Consider the following 16610-nt stretch of genomic DNA (forward strand, 5'->3'; position numbering starts at 1 on the left):
TGTCTCTCTCCCTCACTTGCCGCAAGCTCGCCGCGTGTCAGCTCTCTCTCGTTTCCCCTCACAACGCCCGAGCCTACTCATGTGGGCATGATCTCACCAGCGCCACCTTTCTCCATCTGTGGGCGCGCGCTGCGCGTGCCTCAAGTACCATTGTCAGGGTTGCCAGGCTGGGCTATAAATATACAAATTGGCCTACTTTTTTTTCGAGTTGGCGGGATTTTTATCTTTGGCTATTTGGCTATATTTGGGCTATTGCCTTCCTTCGCCTCCAACACTCGTGTTGCATTGTCTTTTCTCCACCTTGGGTGCTTGTTTAGCTTCAAGACCTTTGTGAATGTGCATTAGCACAAATCCATCGCCCTTTTTTTTCTGCAAGAAAAGCAAGGCGTGCCTTACTCTCATGTAAGAACGAAAAAAGGGGGGAGTGTTGGGTCATACAGTTGGCGCTATGCCGCTCTGCATGCTGTGCGTGTCCCTCTCAGAAAGGATGAAGAGGAAATGGAATGTACCGGCTTTTAGCAGTCGTGTGGTGTGTCAAAGTCGCTAAGCCATGCCCTCCCCCCCCTCCTTTCCTACCATGCCTGCATGCACGCATGCCTGCAAGGCATGTGTGCATCGACCCCGTGTTGCTCTTTTCAATAGAGTGCTGGCATGGCTATACGTTTTGCAGAAGTATCTATTGACAGAGGTAAAATACAGATAACTGTATGGAGCAGCGACGTACAAGATTAAAGATGAAAAAAGAGAGCGGGTGCCGCTTGCCTTGCAAAAGAAAACTGCATGCAGCTGTCGCATATATCATTCAGCATTCTCACACTTGATTCAGCAATACTGAATCAGTGCATATTGAAGAAAAGGAGGTGGCGCTTGATGGTGTTGCACTGGCGCCCACTCAAATATATTTGACCACCGTGGTATGCTGTGTTGACATATAGTACAGCTTCGCGTAGAACTCAGGCCGCAGTCCACACAGAGCATTTACGCCAAGTCTAACACGCCTGTCGGAACCATCGTATAAACAATTCAATATGGTGAGTACTAAATGTTTCTTTTTTTTCAACCATGCTATGGGACAGTTATTCTACTTTCATTTCATTGGTGAGAATCGAGGCTTCAATTACATGTTAAGCTCAAGTCAATTAACGCTGCATTTGACAACTACGTACACATAGTCGGATTCGCAGGTAAGAGCAATTGAACATGCAGCAGTGCACCATATCTAGTACTGGGTGTTTTTTTTTTATTTGCTAGTGGCAGATATATCTCTGCTTTATTGTGATTAGCGAGGATTGGTGCTTGAAGCTTACGTTAAACCCAAGCCAAACGCTGCAGAGAACGTCTGCACTAAATCTCATTCGACAGGTGGTCAGTCGAATATGCCACAGAATTCACTACAGTAACGTACGTGATTCTTCAAACACTATGAAACAGCTAGTTTACTTTCTTTTGATTACCGTGGATCGGAGTCTGAGCTTCACGTTGAGCACAAGCCAAACGCTGTACAGAACATCTGCACAAAGTCTGATTCGTCAATCAGGCAAATCGTATACAGCAGCTATATAGTTTACTACAGTAAGCACTGCGTACGTAGTTCTTCAACCGCTATGAGACAGGTAGTCTACTTTCTTGGAATTAGCGAGGATCGGCGCTTGAGCTTCATATTAAGCTCAAGCGAAATGCCGCCCTGGGGTGATATTCTGGACATTGTCGAATGACGTCATGTTGTCAGATTGCGCCATTGATCGATGCTAATTGACCAAGTGAGCTGCTACGACCTCTCTGATTGGCTTAAAATGCCCCCATTATGAAATTTCACGATATAACGGAATTAGACGGTGTCCAGAATAGCTCTCCTGGACATCGATACACAAAGTCTAATTCATAACTGAGGCAGTGCAATATGTTAAGTACTGCGAGTTCTTTTAAGAATGATATGGCACCAAGCTATTTTTTGCGATTAGCAATTTTGTGTGCTTCAAGCTACACGTTGAGCTCCTGCTAAACGCTGTTGTAAACATTCTCACAACGTCTAATTGCTTGTTGTCTTCCAAAACCCTGAACGTTTGGTCGTCATTATTTCTCACACGACATCAAACCCGCTGTTCACGGTTCTTATTTCTCAATCCAGTTTGTTCATTGGCCGGGGTTAAGACGTACACTACGTGCTTTTTTTCACGTGATTCATAGCACTCGCTTTCTATTAAATCCTGTGAACTTGCCAGTATCAATACCTTCAAGACTGCAAGCTTCGCGTCTGCTGGTAGAAGAAGCAGCCCTCTACGAGGTGATACACGTGCATATCGTGTAACACGAAGGCGAAAAACTGTGAAAGTGTTCGTGGGCCGACTATATAATTTTGCAAACGACGACAGCACGAGCACCAGCTTGAGCTAAGAATGGCAGTGAAAAATAGCGATGTTATTGCAGCAAGTAGCCAGTGAAGCACCAAACAGCGAGGGATGGTCGCTTGCGTCAGTTAGTCCATTTCAACACATGCTTAAGAGTGCACGAAACTGGAAAGGAAGACACTCTCTGTCGTTCTTTCTAGTTTTGTTACATGTGCCGTTCAGTTTTTTCCATGCAGGCCAGGCTAACCCTGCGTTTACAATATCGCAATCGCCACCTACGTCATGACACGCATGTTATGATTATGATGTTTGCACGTGTCATTTATCTTCGTCGTCTATTCACGTCACGTAATACCAAATTTGGTATATGGGAAGCTAGCCAAATGGCTGCGAGCGCACTGTGAGCGTAGCATGTAGTCATGTATACTGACAGGCATGTCATGTATGTTTGAACGTGTCATTTATACCTTCGTCATCCATTCAGGTCACGTAATACCAAATTTGGTGTATGTGAAACCAGCGAAACGACCACGAGCGCGTCATGAGCGTGGCATGTAGCCTTGTTCTTACATTTCATGATTATCAAGTTTGCACCAGTCATATCATCCGTTCAAGTGACGTCATTCCTTCCTCCATGAGTCACGTAATACCAAATTTGGCATATGTGAAGCTAGCGAAACGATTGCGAGTGCATCATGAGCGTGGCATGTAATCATGTTCTTCCATGGTACGCATGTCCTGATTATTATGTTTGCACCAATCATATACATTCATCATGTATTTACGTCACGTAACACCAAATTTGTTATATGTGAAGCTAGTGAAACGACCGCGAGCACATCATGAACATTGGGCAAAAAGACGCGCTCCTTTGCCTGCGAGCGTCATGACCTTGAGCCGGTTCGTCGTCTATTTGGTAGTGGTTGTGGTTAGAGGAAGAAAGAGATACCTAACTTCGCAGCCCTTCGGGGAGCAGGGCGCAGCGTCTCTATTTGAAGTACGATCGCGAGCGCGGTGTGATGATGAATAAACTTCATTTTCGTATCCGGCATGTTTGTGGTCCAGGCTAGACCGCACAAGGGGGTACCGGGAGAGCTTGTCTCTGTACAGCCTCCCAAGCCTGCTGGATAACCCATTTTTTTGGTCTTGAACCTCCGAGCTGAGCAGCACAAGCCGCCACTGCTCCCGGAGGGCCTCAGGAGAACTTGTTGATAAGTTAGGCCGTTCCCATAATATATGCTTGTAAGACGCCTTTTCTGTTACACATAGTAGTAGCTCCTGTGGAGGTGAACAGGGTTCGGGTAGCAGTTCGTCTGTAGCTGTCGGTATTCCGATGCTTCTTGCCTGTTTAGACTCGGGTGAGGTGTGGGAAAGACGCGCCTTGCTTCTCTGTAGTGTTGCATGTATTTTGTGTAACTTGTAAATTGGTCTTTGTGTGGTACATCGGTAGCGCCAGGGAGGATCTCCGAGCAGTGTGGTCGGATGGCGCGGCGGGTTAATTCTCGCGACAACTCATGGGCCGCTTCGTTCGGATTGGATGTATCAGTCTCTGTGTGCACCGGAAACCATATGAGGTACTTGGGTTCATCTACTTTGTGTAGTTCTTGGTTATTAACCAGGATTCTGAGGATTCGCTGTGAAATCCGTTCTTGCGTAAAATTCTTATTGCTACTTGTGAATTGCTCAGTATGAATGAGTGTTTCTTGGAGGTGACAGCCGTGGCTATGGCTACTTCCTCAGCCTCCTCTATATTGTTTGTTAAGACAGAGCACGCATTAATACAAAGGCCGGACGTGTCAATCACGACAGCAGTGTGAGCTTTTCGTCCAGGGTATGGGCTAGCATCTAGAAAAAGAGATTTACTGTTCGTGCCGTGTGCTTTGAGCAGTGCTTTCGCACGGTGTTTTCTGCAGTCCGTGTTGATAATGGGGTTCATTTTTTTGGTATCGGTTTAGAGACCATCCCAGCTCTGATTATATTGGGGATGTCATGTTTGACACCATTTTATGCAGGGTACATGATTCCTAATCTACTCATTATAATTGGGGGCTTAAGAAGCCTACTGCGACGAGGCGAACGCGCGTTTTTTTTTTCTTTTTTCACCTCATCGCATTTTTTTTAACCGTGCACGTTAGCAACTATAAAGCAAGGAACGCATACCGCGTTTCTGGCGACCGTGCTCGCGACCGAAAAAAAAAATGCGACGTGCAGCGAACGCCGGAATTAGCTGCAAGGCGTTAGAAAGAAAAAAAAAAAAGATTATACTTCTCACGTGCGCGACGCTGTTACGGACGCTACGCACACAGCTCGTCCATAGCCTAGTTATAGAGGAGGCTATGGCTCGTCTTTTTTAGTACACGCGCCGGCCGCGGTTGCGTAGGAGGCGCTGCGACATGAGGGCCAAGAGGAGAAAAGAGGCGAACATTATGTGGACGCGCCGTCGGGCGGAGTGTCCCCACCGAAATTATTTTTCGGGCGAAGCTCCTTAAAGCGGCACCCGTTCGTTCCTCGTAGTAGTGCGTAACATGTCTTACGTTTTGACGTGCAAGGTGGTGCCGGTGGGAGATTTTTCCTGTGCATTGTTGAACAATGAAAAATTCACAGCGTGCGCGTTAACTAAAAGTTGAATTCTCCTGTCTCTCATTCCCCATTAGCAGCCATTGGCATGTACATTGAGCACTATCTGACAAGAAAGGGTTGCTACGCGTAACCTCCTTGGTTGTAGAAAGGTTTAGCAAGCGTTGGGGCGCAGTGCCATGAATACAGTGAACTAGTATATACCATGAACTCGAGGTGATTAAAGGTGGGAAGTTAACCCGAAGCGCAAGCCGTAAGAAAGTGTGCGTATGCCACCTCTCGTTTAGTCCTTGCAATGTCCGCTGGGTGGCGGTGCTTCTATATGGGGAATATATGATAAAAAGATGCGAGATGGTGGTACTTGGAGTGTTGAATAGATGGACGAACGGACACACAGACAGATGCATGGATGGACGCATGAACGGACGCAGGGGCTGATGCGTGGACGAACGCAGGGACGGACGCACGAACAGACGCACGCACGGACGGGTGAATGGACGCATGGACGGTCACACAGACGAGCGCATAGACAGACGGAAGCAAGAACGAATGGACGGACGAATGCTTCGCCCCACTCTCCATCATTCACTCCGTGGATATGCTGCCAATTTTTTTCTTACACGTCTTGCTAGTTTCAACCGTGTATACTCGGCGGCAACTTTTCTTGGCATTGGAGCGAAGGCTACAGAGCCAAATCGCATCCGACCGCCAGTGAATGTAGTTCCACAAAAGCGCCCGTATTTTCACCGTGAAATATAGAAGTTCCCCCTTTATTTTCTGTGGGGAGCTATTTGAGACTGGACGAAGCTCCGGCCATTAAGATAGTCGTATTTACTTCAACTTATTCGTTGTGATTTCGCGTTTCCGAACGCGCGAGAAAGTCCCACCTTTTCACGTGCACCTCAAACGTGTCTGCATGAAACGCTGATGGTGCGCCCCCGTCACTTTCCATGGCGTTACGAGACGAGCGCCAAAACGGACTACTTCGCGTAGTGATACCTGTGCTGAAGCTCCGCCTCCGTAGCTTTTCCCAACGTTACTAGAATAGGTTCGTTGGCCTAGTCTAGTAACGTTGGCTTTTCCTTCAGTGCCAAGAAAAGTAACTTCCGACGTGCACCATGATGTGTTGCTTTCGAGTTACAAGTTTCCTTAAGATTTTCCAATCTCTGGACAAATTTTATTGGAGATTAAGTCATCAATAGGAATCGCTGTAGAGTGGTTTCACCAGGAAAAATGAACTGTTACATTATAGTTAGTTTATAACGTTTTGTAATAACAGAGAAAAAACATGCCATCCCAAAGCGGGCACTACACTAAAAAGAGCATTATTCCCACGCAAACCAGGGTAAAACCATGACTTAACCATTGCCGGTACAAAATAGTTGTTGAGATGGTCAACTCAAACATTTTCTTTTGTTTTTTCTTCAATCCTCCTTGATCTGCATAGCACGTGCGTCGCGCCAGCATTCTCGCAAGGCCAGCAAAAACAAAAACAAAAAACGGTAATGCGTGCAAGCGACCGCCGGTTTCTATCTACAGTTGCACAGCCCCGGACGAGTTGGCATGCGCAAACACAGCTTCTCCGGTTGTAGATAATTGGGCAAAGCAAAGAGAACCCAAAACATTCCACCATTTTGAAACTCCTCTCACGCTGGCGACAAGACGGCGGATGCCGGGAGATTGGTTGCGTTGCGTGGGTATATAAGGCAATCGAGTCACCTACTTCGCGTCGAGCCAGTCTGCGTGCACGTAACAGGAGCGAGAATATTTCGTAGAGCGTCCTCTGCTTCGACCAGGGAACAAACTTAGAAACTGCCGCAATGGTAAGCAACAATGCCTTCTCTTAGCCCTTCGCTAAGTAGTGTATGTCTACTCGTCTACTCTATGATTTAATTTTTTAGGGGCGAAGCTTCAAAAGGCATGGGTATGTCCATTCGTTGTATGTATGCATGTACGTGACCGCCCACAGTTCAACCTTTGCCAACTGCCCACTATACTTCGTCCTTGCAAACATCCCAATACTGTCCATCACATTTCCACTACTTCACCGACCATTGAGCAAAAACTGTTGAAAAGCAGCAAATATGATGCAAGATGGTCGTGTACTTGTATCTAGGTGCGCGTTAAACCATAGACTGTCCCACTGTGTTCATCCCTTATTTGTGCGTGACCGCCAATAGTTCCACTTTTGCACACTGCCTACTACTTCGTCCTTGCAGACATCCCACTTCGCCCCGTCATCGATTCACCACTTCACCAACCGTAAAGCCGTTATAATGAAATGAAGGGGGAACGGAAGTGACGTATATCTGCCACTTACGAATAATAAAACTTCTCATATAAAGATGTAAAGTGCCTATCACGTCGTTGATGATATGGGCGTTATTCGTGGATGGTTCACGGTTTTTCAATGAAAACCTCCAGCACTTCGCCCCTCTCTTCATCATTCACTCCGTGGACATGCTGTGGTTTTTTTTTGTTCATAAAACCTGAAAAAAATATTAAGATTGATTTTCGTTGAATGTTTTACATTATTTTCAAGGAAGCCGGGCCCCCGGATACTTGGAAAAAATATACTAGTTATGCTAAATTTCTTTAACTTTAACATGCATTGAAATCCTATGCTAGCAAATATTTTTTAACTCAGTGATGGTATTCGTTAATAGACACGAAGTTTGAAAGTTTGCCCTTTATCCGCTTCCACCAGCCAATGTAAAAAAAAACTGGGGAGGGATGAAACATGCAGAGAGTGGATGTTGTCAGCTCCACAAACGGAAAAGCTGGGACAAAGCATGTAGTATTTTGAGAGGCATTTCGCTGATAAGGCACCAGCAGTGTTGCCACGGCTGCTGATTGATCAGTAGATGTACTGATTTTTAAAATTTACTGTGATTTTAAAATAAAACGGTGTTTCATTTTGAAAGGGGGGGGGTGTAAATGGGGTGGCGGCCGGTGAAATGTCCAAGGGGGGGAGGGGGGCTTCAGCTTTTTGTACCCCCCGCTGGCTCCACCCCTTATTGTGAGAAACACGCCATCGTTCCATTTAATTTTTTTCTTCATCCAATGTGAAGCATGTCTTTTGAAACTGACCAACATGGAACTAGGGAGTCGGGGCGTTGTGATGAAACTTTGCCTTCCCCAAAAAGAACATAAGGTGCAACAATGATTGTTGCGGGACAAGTATAGTAAACTAACTATAAAATATGGGATGAAAACATGCGTTATATTCCTAAAAGAACACCACTTTGGTTGATATTACGAACGTCAAACTTGCTTTCGTGTTTGTTGAAAATGTGCGTTTATTTCTGATTTTGTCAGTTTGCTTTGTGCATTCCCGTTTTAATATTGCAAATGTGCACTGATTAGGAATTATTGTCTTGTTGCTGCTGTCATTGTACGGGGACCTATAGGAGCAGCCCAGCTGTCTTTCCGCAGCTTTTATTCTGCTATTCTTTTTGTTTATGCATGTATACGTGTACCTAAGTGGCAATAAACTTCAACTTCAAATTTCAACATACTACGCTTAAAAACAGCACGCCAAGACGTGGCAACGAAAAGAAGCGCACATACACAGAGCTAACCAGCAATTGCATTTATTGGCGCGACAATGGCCATCATTGCCAACGTCAGCCATACAGGCGACGAAAACAAGTACCGCTTCCAGTGATGGGCCTGGCGCCATTAAGTTTTTTCGTGTCCTGTTTTTTGCGAGCAGGCTAATCGTATACAGCAGCTCACGACGACCAATCACGACAATAAGTGAGTTCGTATCTTTGTTCAAAATTGTGTGTCACCCCTGTGTTTGTGCTGGCCATTCATATTCAAAGTTAAATGGCTTGGAATTTTATTAATATTCTCGGAATCAATAAACCTATCATGCACGTCGTCATTTGGCTCTCCGCGGTCATCGGTCTACAGTGCTAATATTTCTTTGCGCTGCAGGGTGCACATACGCAACTTTTGCAGCAGTAGCCTTTAACATACTAAAAAAAAACAAATACAAAAAACTCTCTGTAGTGGCGACACGAGAGATAAATACGGTATACAAAGTAAGAGAAAGAGAAAATGCAAGCTGCTACCATAATGTGCCCCTGAAATTGGCGTTTTCCTTACACGCCATATTCGTATCAACCGAGTAGTACCAATTGGGGCACCTTGACGTGTTGCCTTGTAACACGGCCGGTTTCCAAGGCGCGTGCTCCCTTTCCAAGGAAGTAGACAGGTAGTCTACTTTCTTGGAATTAGCGAGGATTGGCGATGCCCCGCCGTGGTGGTCTAGTGGCTAAGGTACTCGGCTGCTGACCAGCAGGTTGTGGGATCGAATCCCGGCTGCGGCGGCTGCATTTCCGATGGAGGCGGAAATGTTGTAGGCCCGTGTGCTCAGATTTGGGTGCACGTTAGAGAACCCCAGGTGGTCGAAATTAGCGGAGCCCTCCACTACGGCGTCTCTCATAATCATATGGTGGTTTTGGGACGTTAAACCCCACATATCAATCATTCAGGATCTGCACTTGAGTTTCATGTAAAGCTCAAGCGAAATGCCACCCTGGGGTGCTATTTCGGACATTAGAATGACGTCATGTTGTCAGATTCCGCCATTGATCAACCGCGTTTGTCATGATTTTGCGCATTCACGTTCATTGACCCCGTGTTGCTCTTTCTATAGAGCGCTGGCACGGCTACATGTTTTGCAGAAGTATCTATTGACAGAGGTAAAATACAGATAACTACATGGAGCAGCGACGTACACGGTAACGATGAAAAACAAAGAAAGAAAAGAGCGTGCGCCGCTTGCTTTGCAAAGGTGAACGGCTTACACCTGTCGCATATTTCATTCAGCATTCCCATACCTGATTCAGCAATACTGAATCAGTGCAAATTGAAAAAAAAAGGAGGCTGCGCTTGATGCTGTTGCACAGACGCCCAATCAAATATATTCGAACATAGAACAGCTTCGCGTAGAACTCGTGCCGCAGTCCACATAGAGCATTTACGCCAAGTCTAATACACCCGTCGAAACCATCGTATAAACAATTCAATATGGTAAGTACTAAATGTCTCCTTTTTTTCAACCATGCTATAGAACTGTTATTCTACTTTCATTTGATTAGTGAGAATTGGGGCTTGAATTTCATGTTAAGGTCAAGCCAATTAATGCTGCACTTAACATCTGCGTACACTAAGTCAGATTCGCGGGTCAGAGCAATCGAATATACAGCATCGCACTATATCAAGCACTAAGTGTTTTTTTTTAATCGCTAGTCGCAGAGATATCACTATGTTATTGTGAATAGCGATGATTGGCACTTGAGGCTTACGTGGAACACAAGCCAAACGCTGCAGAGAACGTCTGCACAAAGTCTAATTCGACAGTCAGGTCAATCATACATGCCACAGAATCCACTACAGTAACGTACTTGATTCTTCAAACAATATGGGACAGATGGTCTACTTTCTTTTCATTAGCATGAATCGGAGTATGAGCTTCACGTTGGGCACAAGCGAAACGCTGTACAGAACATCTGCACAAAGTCTGATTCATCAGTCAGGCAAATCGTATACAGGAGCTATAGTTTACTACAGTAGAAGCACTGCGTACGTGTTTATTCTACCGCTATGAGACAGGTAGTCCACTTTCTTGGAATTAGCGAGGATCGGCGCTTGAACTTCATATTAAGCTCAAGCGAAATGCCGCCCTGGGGTGCTATTCTGGACATTGTCGAATGACGTCATGTTGTCAGATTGCGCCATTAATCGATGCTAATTGAGCAAGTGAGCTGCTACGACCTCTCTGATTGGCTTAAAATGCCACCATTACAGAATTTCACGATATAACGGAATTCGACAGTGCGCAGAATAGCACTCCTTGACATCGATACAAAAGTCCAATTCATAACTGAGGCAGTGCAATATGTTAAGTTCTGCGAGTTCTTTTAAGAATGATATGGCACACAGCTATTTTTTTGTGATTAGCTATTTTGTGTGCTTCAGCTCCACGTTGAGCTCCTGCTAAACGCTGTTGTAAACATTTTCACAACGTCTAATTGCTTGATGTCTTCTAAACGTCTGGACGTTTGATCATCGTTATTTCTCACGGGGCATCAAACCGGCTGTTCACGGTTCCTATTTCTTAATCTTGTTTGTTCATTGGCCGGGGTTAAGACGTACACTACGTGCTTTTTTTTTCACGTGATTCCTAGCACTCGCTTTCCATTTATTCCTGTGAACTTGCCATTATCTATAACTTCAAAACTGCAAGCTTCGCGTCTGCTGTTAGAAGAAGCAGCATTACGAAGCGATACACGTGCATATCGTACAACACGAAGGCGAAAAAATGTCAAAGCGTTCGTGGGCCGACTATATTATTCTGCAAACGACGACGGGACGAGCACCGGCTTGAGCTAAGAATGGCAGTGAAAAACAGAGGTGTTATTGCAGCAAGTGAAGCGCCAAACAGCGAAGGACGGTCGCTTGCGTCAGTTTATTTCAGTCTATTTCAACATACGTATAATAGACTGACATTCGTATAATAGACTAACATACGTAAAATAGACTGACACAATAGACTGACATTATAATAGACTTAGAGTATATTAGACTGAAATAGAGTGACATATGTCAGTCTATTTCAACATACGTATAAGAGTGCACAAAACAGGAAAACACAACACTCTCTGCCGTTCTTTCTAGTTTTGTTACACGTGCCGCTTAGTTTGTTCCACGTGTTTGTTACAGACGTGGTTCGAACAGCGAAGCCCCACGCCTTTGCAGATGTCTTCCTCACGGAAATGCAGGCTGCACGAGAGCGGTGTATTCAATGGAGCCGTTTACTATTTCTAAGGTTCACAACCAAAGCGTCCCGCAGCGTCTTACCCAAGGAGGTTTTGAAAAAAAAATGTGCTAAAGTGGAAGCTCCCGCAAGGCTCTGCCAGCAGTAGTTAAGCCTGGTTTTGCCCTTGAAATATCTCAGAAACATGCTCTTTTCTGGTAGAGCCCACTTAGACATCAAGTGGCTTTGATTTGTTTGTCTAGAGGCAACGTTAACATTAAATTGAATTATATTTGTTTCCGCAGAAATAATCCGCAGAGATTAGTATTGGTGACTTAATCTCCAATAAAATTTGCCTTGAATTCGAGGCTTTCTAAAGAAAAATAGTAATTCTTTTGAGCACTATTTGACACGAAAAGGTTGTCACATTAAACTCTTTGGACATGTGAGGAAAACGCTCCTTCTCAATCGCCAAACGCTAACAGCTCAACATGCCCCTTGTAAGATGGCTGCCGCACCCACCGTCTTGTGGTTGGCACGGCTTCACTCGTGGGCAAAAATTTCCACTCCAGCAATGTTTATTTAAACCTCTTGGTGTTACCCTGCGCACACGTATGAGTGGTGACGTACACCAGCCTACGTTGCGTCATCCTGCACTGAGGCTCTGGCTTACCTCATAAAACGCCTTCAAAGACAGCTGCTATAGCAGTGATTCTGAGTGCTGCCAAGTGCGCCACCGAAACGTCATAGCCTCCCCACCTAATGTGGAGAACAGCACAAGTAGCATTGTAGAATTTCGTTTTCAGTATGTCGGTGCTCACAGAGCAGAGCAGAAGACCCCGCCAGTGATCCCGCCTAGCACGTCACGCACAAAATGACGCCAGCTTTTTCCGGTGGTGGGCCTCGCGCTCGATAAATGAAGGATGCAAAACGCGCTTGCGTCAGGCCTCACGCAAATTTCGTTTCTTCTTTTCCTCGCCGCAGTCGACTGGAATGACATTCTCCGACGAGGCCAAGGCAGTGAACGAGGCGCGAAAAACGGACAAGAAGTACCGCTACGTCATCTACAAGGTAGTCGGAGAGAGTGTCATCGACGCAGAGGCAACGGGAGAGCGTTCAGCCCCACTCGAGAACTTCTTGGAGGAGTTGCGACCGAGAGAAGCGGGCCAGTGCCGGTGCGCCGTGTACGACTACCCTGTCACAGCAGATGACGGAACGACCATGGACAAGACATTCCTTATCACATGGTGAGATCCAGCTGCTCATTTTAATGGGGGTCGTCACTTAAAGTCAAAATGGTGAAAGAAAGGGGGCGGGGTGACTTTCTTGTGTTCAGAATTTAACTTATCTTTACAAGAACCCACTCACAGCATAAATAATGTTAATTTGTCCTTAATATCTAATTAATGGTAATCTATCCTGACAGGTGATATGAGGGTGTATGACCTGAACTGAAAGGAGGGGGTATGGGTGCTGACACAAGCTGTTGGGGGTTGGGGGCAGTCGCCCACTGCCCCCTTTCTCCTCTGGATCAGCCAATGAGTCAGTGACACATGTGTTGTTTGTGCTCAGGCACGCCTGGACTCGACTCTCCGCTCACAAGAGAGTCGAGTCCCAGCGTGGCTCAGGAAAGCAAACTGTGGGAATGAGAGCTGATCGAAGAGAGAAAAGCGAGTCACTTCATCGAGATGGGATAGCTCACGGGCTGAAAAACGGTGGGTGCCCTGTGACACTCGAACCTACCACAAAAGATGCTAAGTAAGTTCAGTGACTTTGCCAAAAGGAAGAGAAAGAAAACCTACAAATACATAACGAAAGACAAGAAAGGGTCACAATTTTCGGTAATATTTTTGTGTTGTGTTGGTTTGTCCTTATCCGCTCAGAAATGCAGTGGCAAAGTTTTAACACACTTGGAAGATAAAGAGTGGGTTTGGAATTGTACAGTACATAATTAGTGACCACATATGTACATAAATGAACTTAGGGCTTAAGCTTCGCAGTAAATGCTGATGAAGAGGTGATTTCGGCGATAAAACTCGATTGATCGCCTGTCGTGGTGAATGTAGTTCTGGCTTAAATCAAATGTATATAATCTTCATACGCAGGCTTCCTAACGGAGCCAACACGAGGCAACGGATGCTGTACTTAAGCGCATATGAGACACTCCGACAGCAAGTCACTGGGATCGATAAGTTTCTCGAGGCGGGCAGCGTCGAAGAGCTCGAGGATTCGATGAAAGGTGCTGTGTGGCAGTGAAAATATGATGTATTGCAGACAGACGAATAAATGGTAATGAAAAAATTGCATACTTAGATCGAAAACAATATTTTCAATGTATCGTCACTCGGTATCGCACCACTTATTTATTCTGCTTTATGCAAGACGTTGCAACTACATATGCCACAGGCCTTATACTCGTTACCGATTACTGTTATATGGGCTGTCTCAAAGACAGTTACTGAACACCAATCTAGATGGTAAGTAAGTTCGCATCTTAGTTTTGTTCAAAAATATGCGTCACCTCTGCGTCACGTATACGCTGAACTGTTGCGCTGGCAACACAGACGTGCGATACGTACAAATAACCCTAACGTTGCGTCACAAGGTCCGCATCGCACAATTGTTTGTGCTCCAGCGGATCTGTTTCAGTGATGTCAGTGCAGGCCCTGCACATTCAGAGGTCCCGTGGGTCAATAAGCGTACGTGCGTACGACAATTGTCGTCTCGCATTGTGGAAAGATAAGGCTTTTCACGTTAACAAAAATGCGAGACCTCTCTAGCCGAGTAGAGGTGACTGATAACGCATTCCGGAATGGAACGGCGCTCAAATTTAGCGAGACACGTGGACTCGAGTATAGTCGGACTATGTTGCTGAGCCGAGAGGCAATCGATTCTCAGCCAACTTGCGATGCGTAACGCCTCCGGGCCAATTTATACAGGCGACCTTGTGCACAAATGCGATGCTACAATGTCGACTGCAAGTATGATAATAATTTCAGCTTTGTAAAAATTGACAGATTCCTCGTAGAGTGGCAATCGATCATATGCGAAGCACGATTGAGTATATAAGGTTGAACTAACACATTAAAATCAGAACAACGTTACGAGGCGGACGTAAATTATGCCATACATCAATTCAATGTCATGATTATCATGTTTGCGCCTGGAATTTGTGCTCAGTCATCCATTCATATCCCGTAATACCAAATTTGGCATGGAAAGCTAGAAAAATGGCCACGAGTGCGCTAAAAGCATAGCATGTAGTCATGTTTTATATTTAGGTTTTATGAGAGTGGGTGAATCCCAGGTACAGTGGGAATCGACTATATGCGAAGCACGAATGAGGAAGGTCGCATTGTCACAATAAAATCAGCAGAGCGTATGATGTAGTCATGTTTTAGGTGACACGCATCCACATCCATCATGCATAACCCACGGACTTTGTAGAGAACAAGCGACGCTGCTTTACCGGATAAGAACTGACTCCACATACAGACCGGCCTGGTCATTCAAGACTGGACGAGGAGCTTCCCCGTGTTGTGCCGTTTGTGGTGACATCGGCGACATCGAAGATTTCATTTGGCTATGCCTGCAGTTTGACAGAGAAAGAACAGAGATGGTACGCAGTTTGTGGAAAGGTTGTCACAAGCACGGGACATTTGAAGATGTCATTTTTACAGAAGGACCCGCGGCGACCAGGAGGAGCGTACAACGGATCCTGATGGCTTTCGTGCGAGACACTGGGCTGAATGGCATTTGGGGTCCCTTATAATTCAAGAGATGCTCAAGCGTAACAATTGCCAGCCATTTAGGTCAGGCTAACTCCGCGTTTGCAACATCGCACTCACCACCTACGTCGTGACACGCGTGTCATGATTTTGATGTTTGGACGTGTCATTTATCATCGTCGTCTATTCACGTCACGTAATACCAAATTTGGTACATAGGAAGCTAGCGAAATGGCGGCGAGCGCAGTATAGGAGCGTAGCATGTATACATGTAGTGACATGCAGGTAGTGTATGTTTGAACGTGTGATTTACCTTCGTCATCCATTCACGTAGCGTAATACCCAATTCGGTGTATGTGAAGCCAGTGAAACGACTGCGAGCACATCGTGAGCGTGGCATGTAGTCATGTTCTTACATTTCATGGTTATCATGTTTGCATCAGTCATATCATTCGTTCAAGTCACGTCATTCTTTCCTCCATGAGTCACGTAATACAAAATTTGGTAAATGTGAAGCTAGCGAAACTATTGCGAGCGCATCATGAGCGTGGCATGTAGTCATGTTCTTACATGACATGCATGTCATGATTATCATGGTTGCACCAGTCATATACATTCATAATGCATTCATGTCATGTAATACCAAATTCGGTAAATGTGAACCTAGTGAAACGACCGCGAGCACATCATGAACGTTGGGCAAAAAAAAATGGCCGCGTATCTGCATGTTACACTGCAAATGTTGTCGAAAGACGATAGTTTGCGTCTGGAGTGAGTGAACAAAACCGTTTATTTGATGTTGTTATGGGCAAGAAAATCGGTGAATGGTATACTGGAGGCGCCGCATTAGAACGCTTCGAGCGCGCTGCGGAGGCGAACAAGTGCATCAAGTCACGTCACACGTGAGACATGAGCGCTATCTGGCAGTTATCTTGGAAAACGAAGCGCGCGGGCCCTGCACGCCCATCTCGGTGGTGATAAGGTGTTGAACGCAAGGCGAAGGGTAGGTGCCACCACCGTGTCGTCTTAGCAAAGCGTTGGAAACACTTGCCTTTTCGTGCAAGTGTTGCCTGGTCAGCGCTACGTGATCAACGCTACGGTCCTCGGAATTACTTATGTATGCCTTCTCTAGTAAGATACACACATACAGAATATTGACGTGTTGTTACGGTGTCTCAGGTATGCGCA

The 16610-nt window shown here is 45.6% G+C and overlaps 1 protein-coding gene across 4 annotated transcripts; it reads left to right on the forward strand.

Moving 5' to 3' along the window:
- The first annotated feature begins 816 nt into the window (after window positions 1-816).
- LOC142768827 (cofilin/actin-depolymerizing factor homolog) lies at window positions 817-14000 on the forward strand. Of its 4 annotated transcripts, none has more exons than XM_075871140.1 (3): window positions 817-1031; window positions 12679-12941; window positions 13800-14000. In XM_075871140.1, exons 1-3 carry the CDS (start codon window positions 1029-1031, stop codon window positions 13948-13950), a joined length of 417 nt encoding a protein of 138 aa, XP_075727255.1. In that variant the 5' UTR covers window positions 817-1028; the 3' UTR covers window positions 13951-14000. The 4 variants fall into 4 exon arrangements, with proteins under 4 accessions (XP_075727255.1, XP_075727254.1, XP_075727256.1 ...); XM_075871139.1 differs by lacking the exon at window positions 817-1031 and adding an exon at window positions 3848-3922; XM_075871141.1 differs by lacking the exon at window positions 817-1031 and adding an exon at window positions 6592-6748.
- The last annotated feature ends 2610 nt before the right edge of the window (window positions 14001-16610 follow it).

The sequence above is a fragment of the Rhipicephalus microplus genome, chromosome 8, assembly GCF_043290135.1.
Source record: "Rhipicephalus microplus isolate Deutch F79 chromosome 8, USDA_Rmic, whole genome shotgun sequence".
NCBI lineage: Eukaryota > Metazoa > Arthropoda > Arachnida > Ixodida > Ixodidae > Rhipicephalus > Rhipicephalus microplus.

Bases quoted from the DNA above. Each gene is read 5' to 3' on its own strand.
- LOC142768827 (XM_075871139.1), top strand. From the start codon at position 3,863: ATGGGCCGCTTCGTTCGGATTGGATGTATCAGTCTCTGTGTGCACCGG. The intron at 3,923-12,678 runs GTACTTGGGTTC...TCCTCGCCGCAG, and splicing joins TGCACCGGAAACCATATGAG to TCGACTGGAATGACATTCTC. The intron at 12,942-13,799 runs GTGAGATCCAGC...CTTCATACGCAG, and splicing joins AAGACATTCCTTATCACATG to GCTTCCTAACGGAGCCAACA.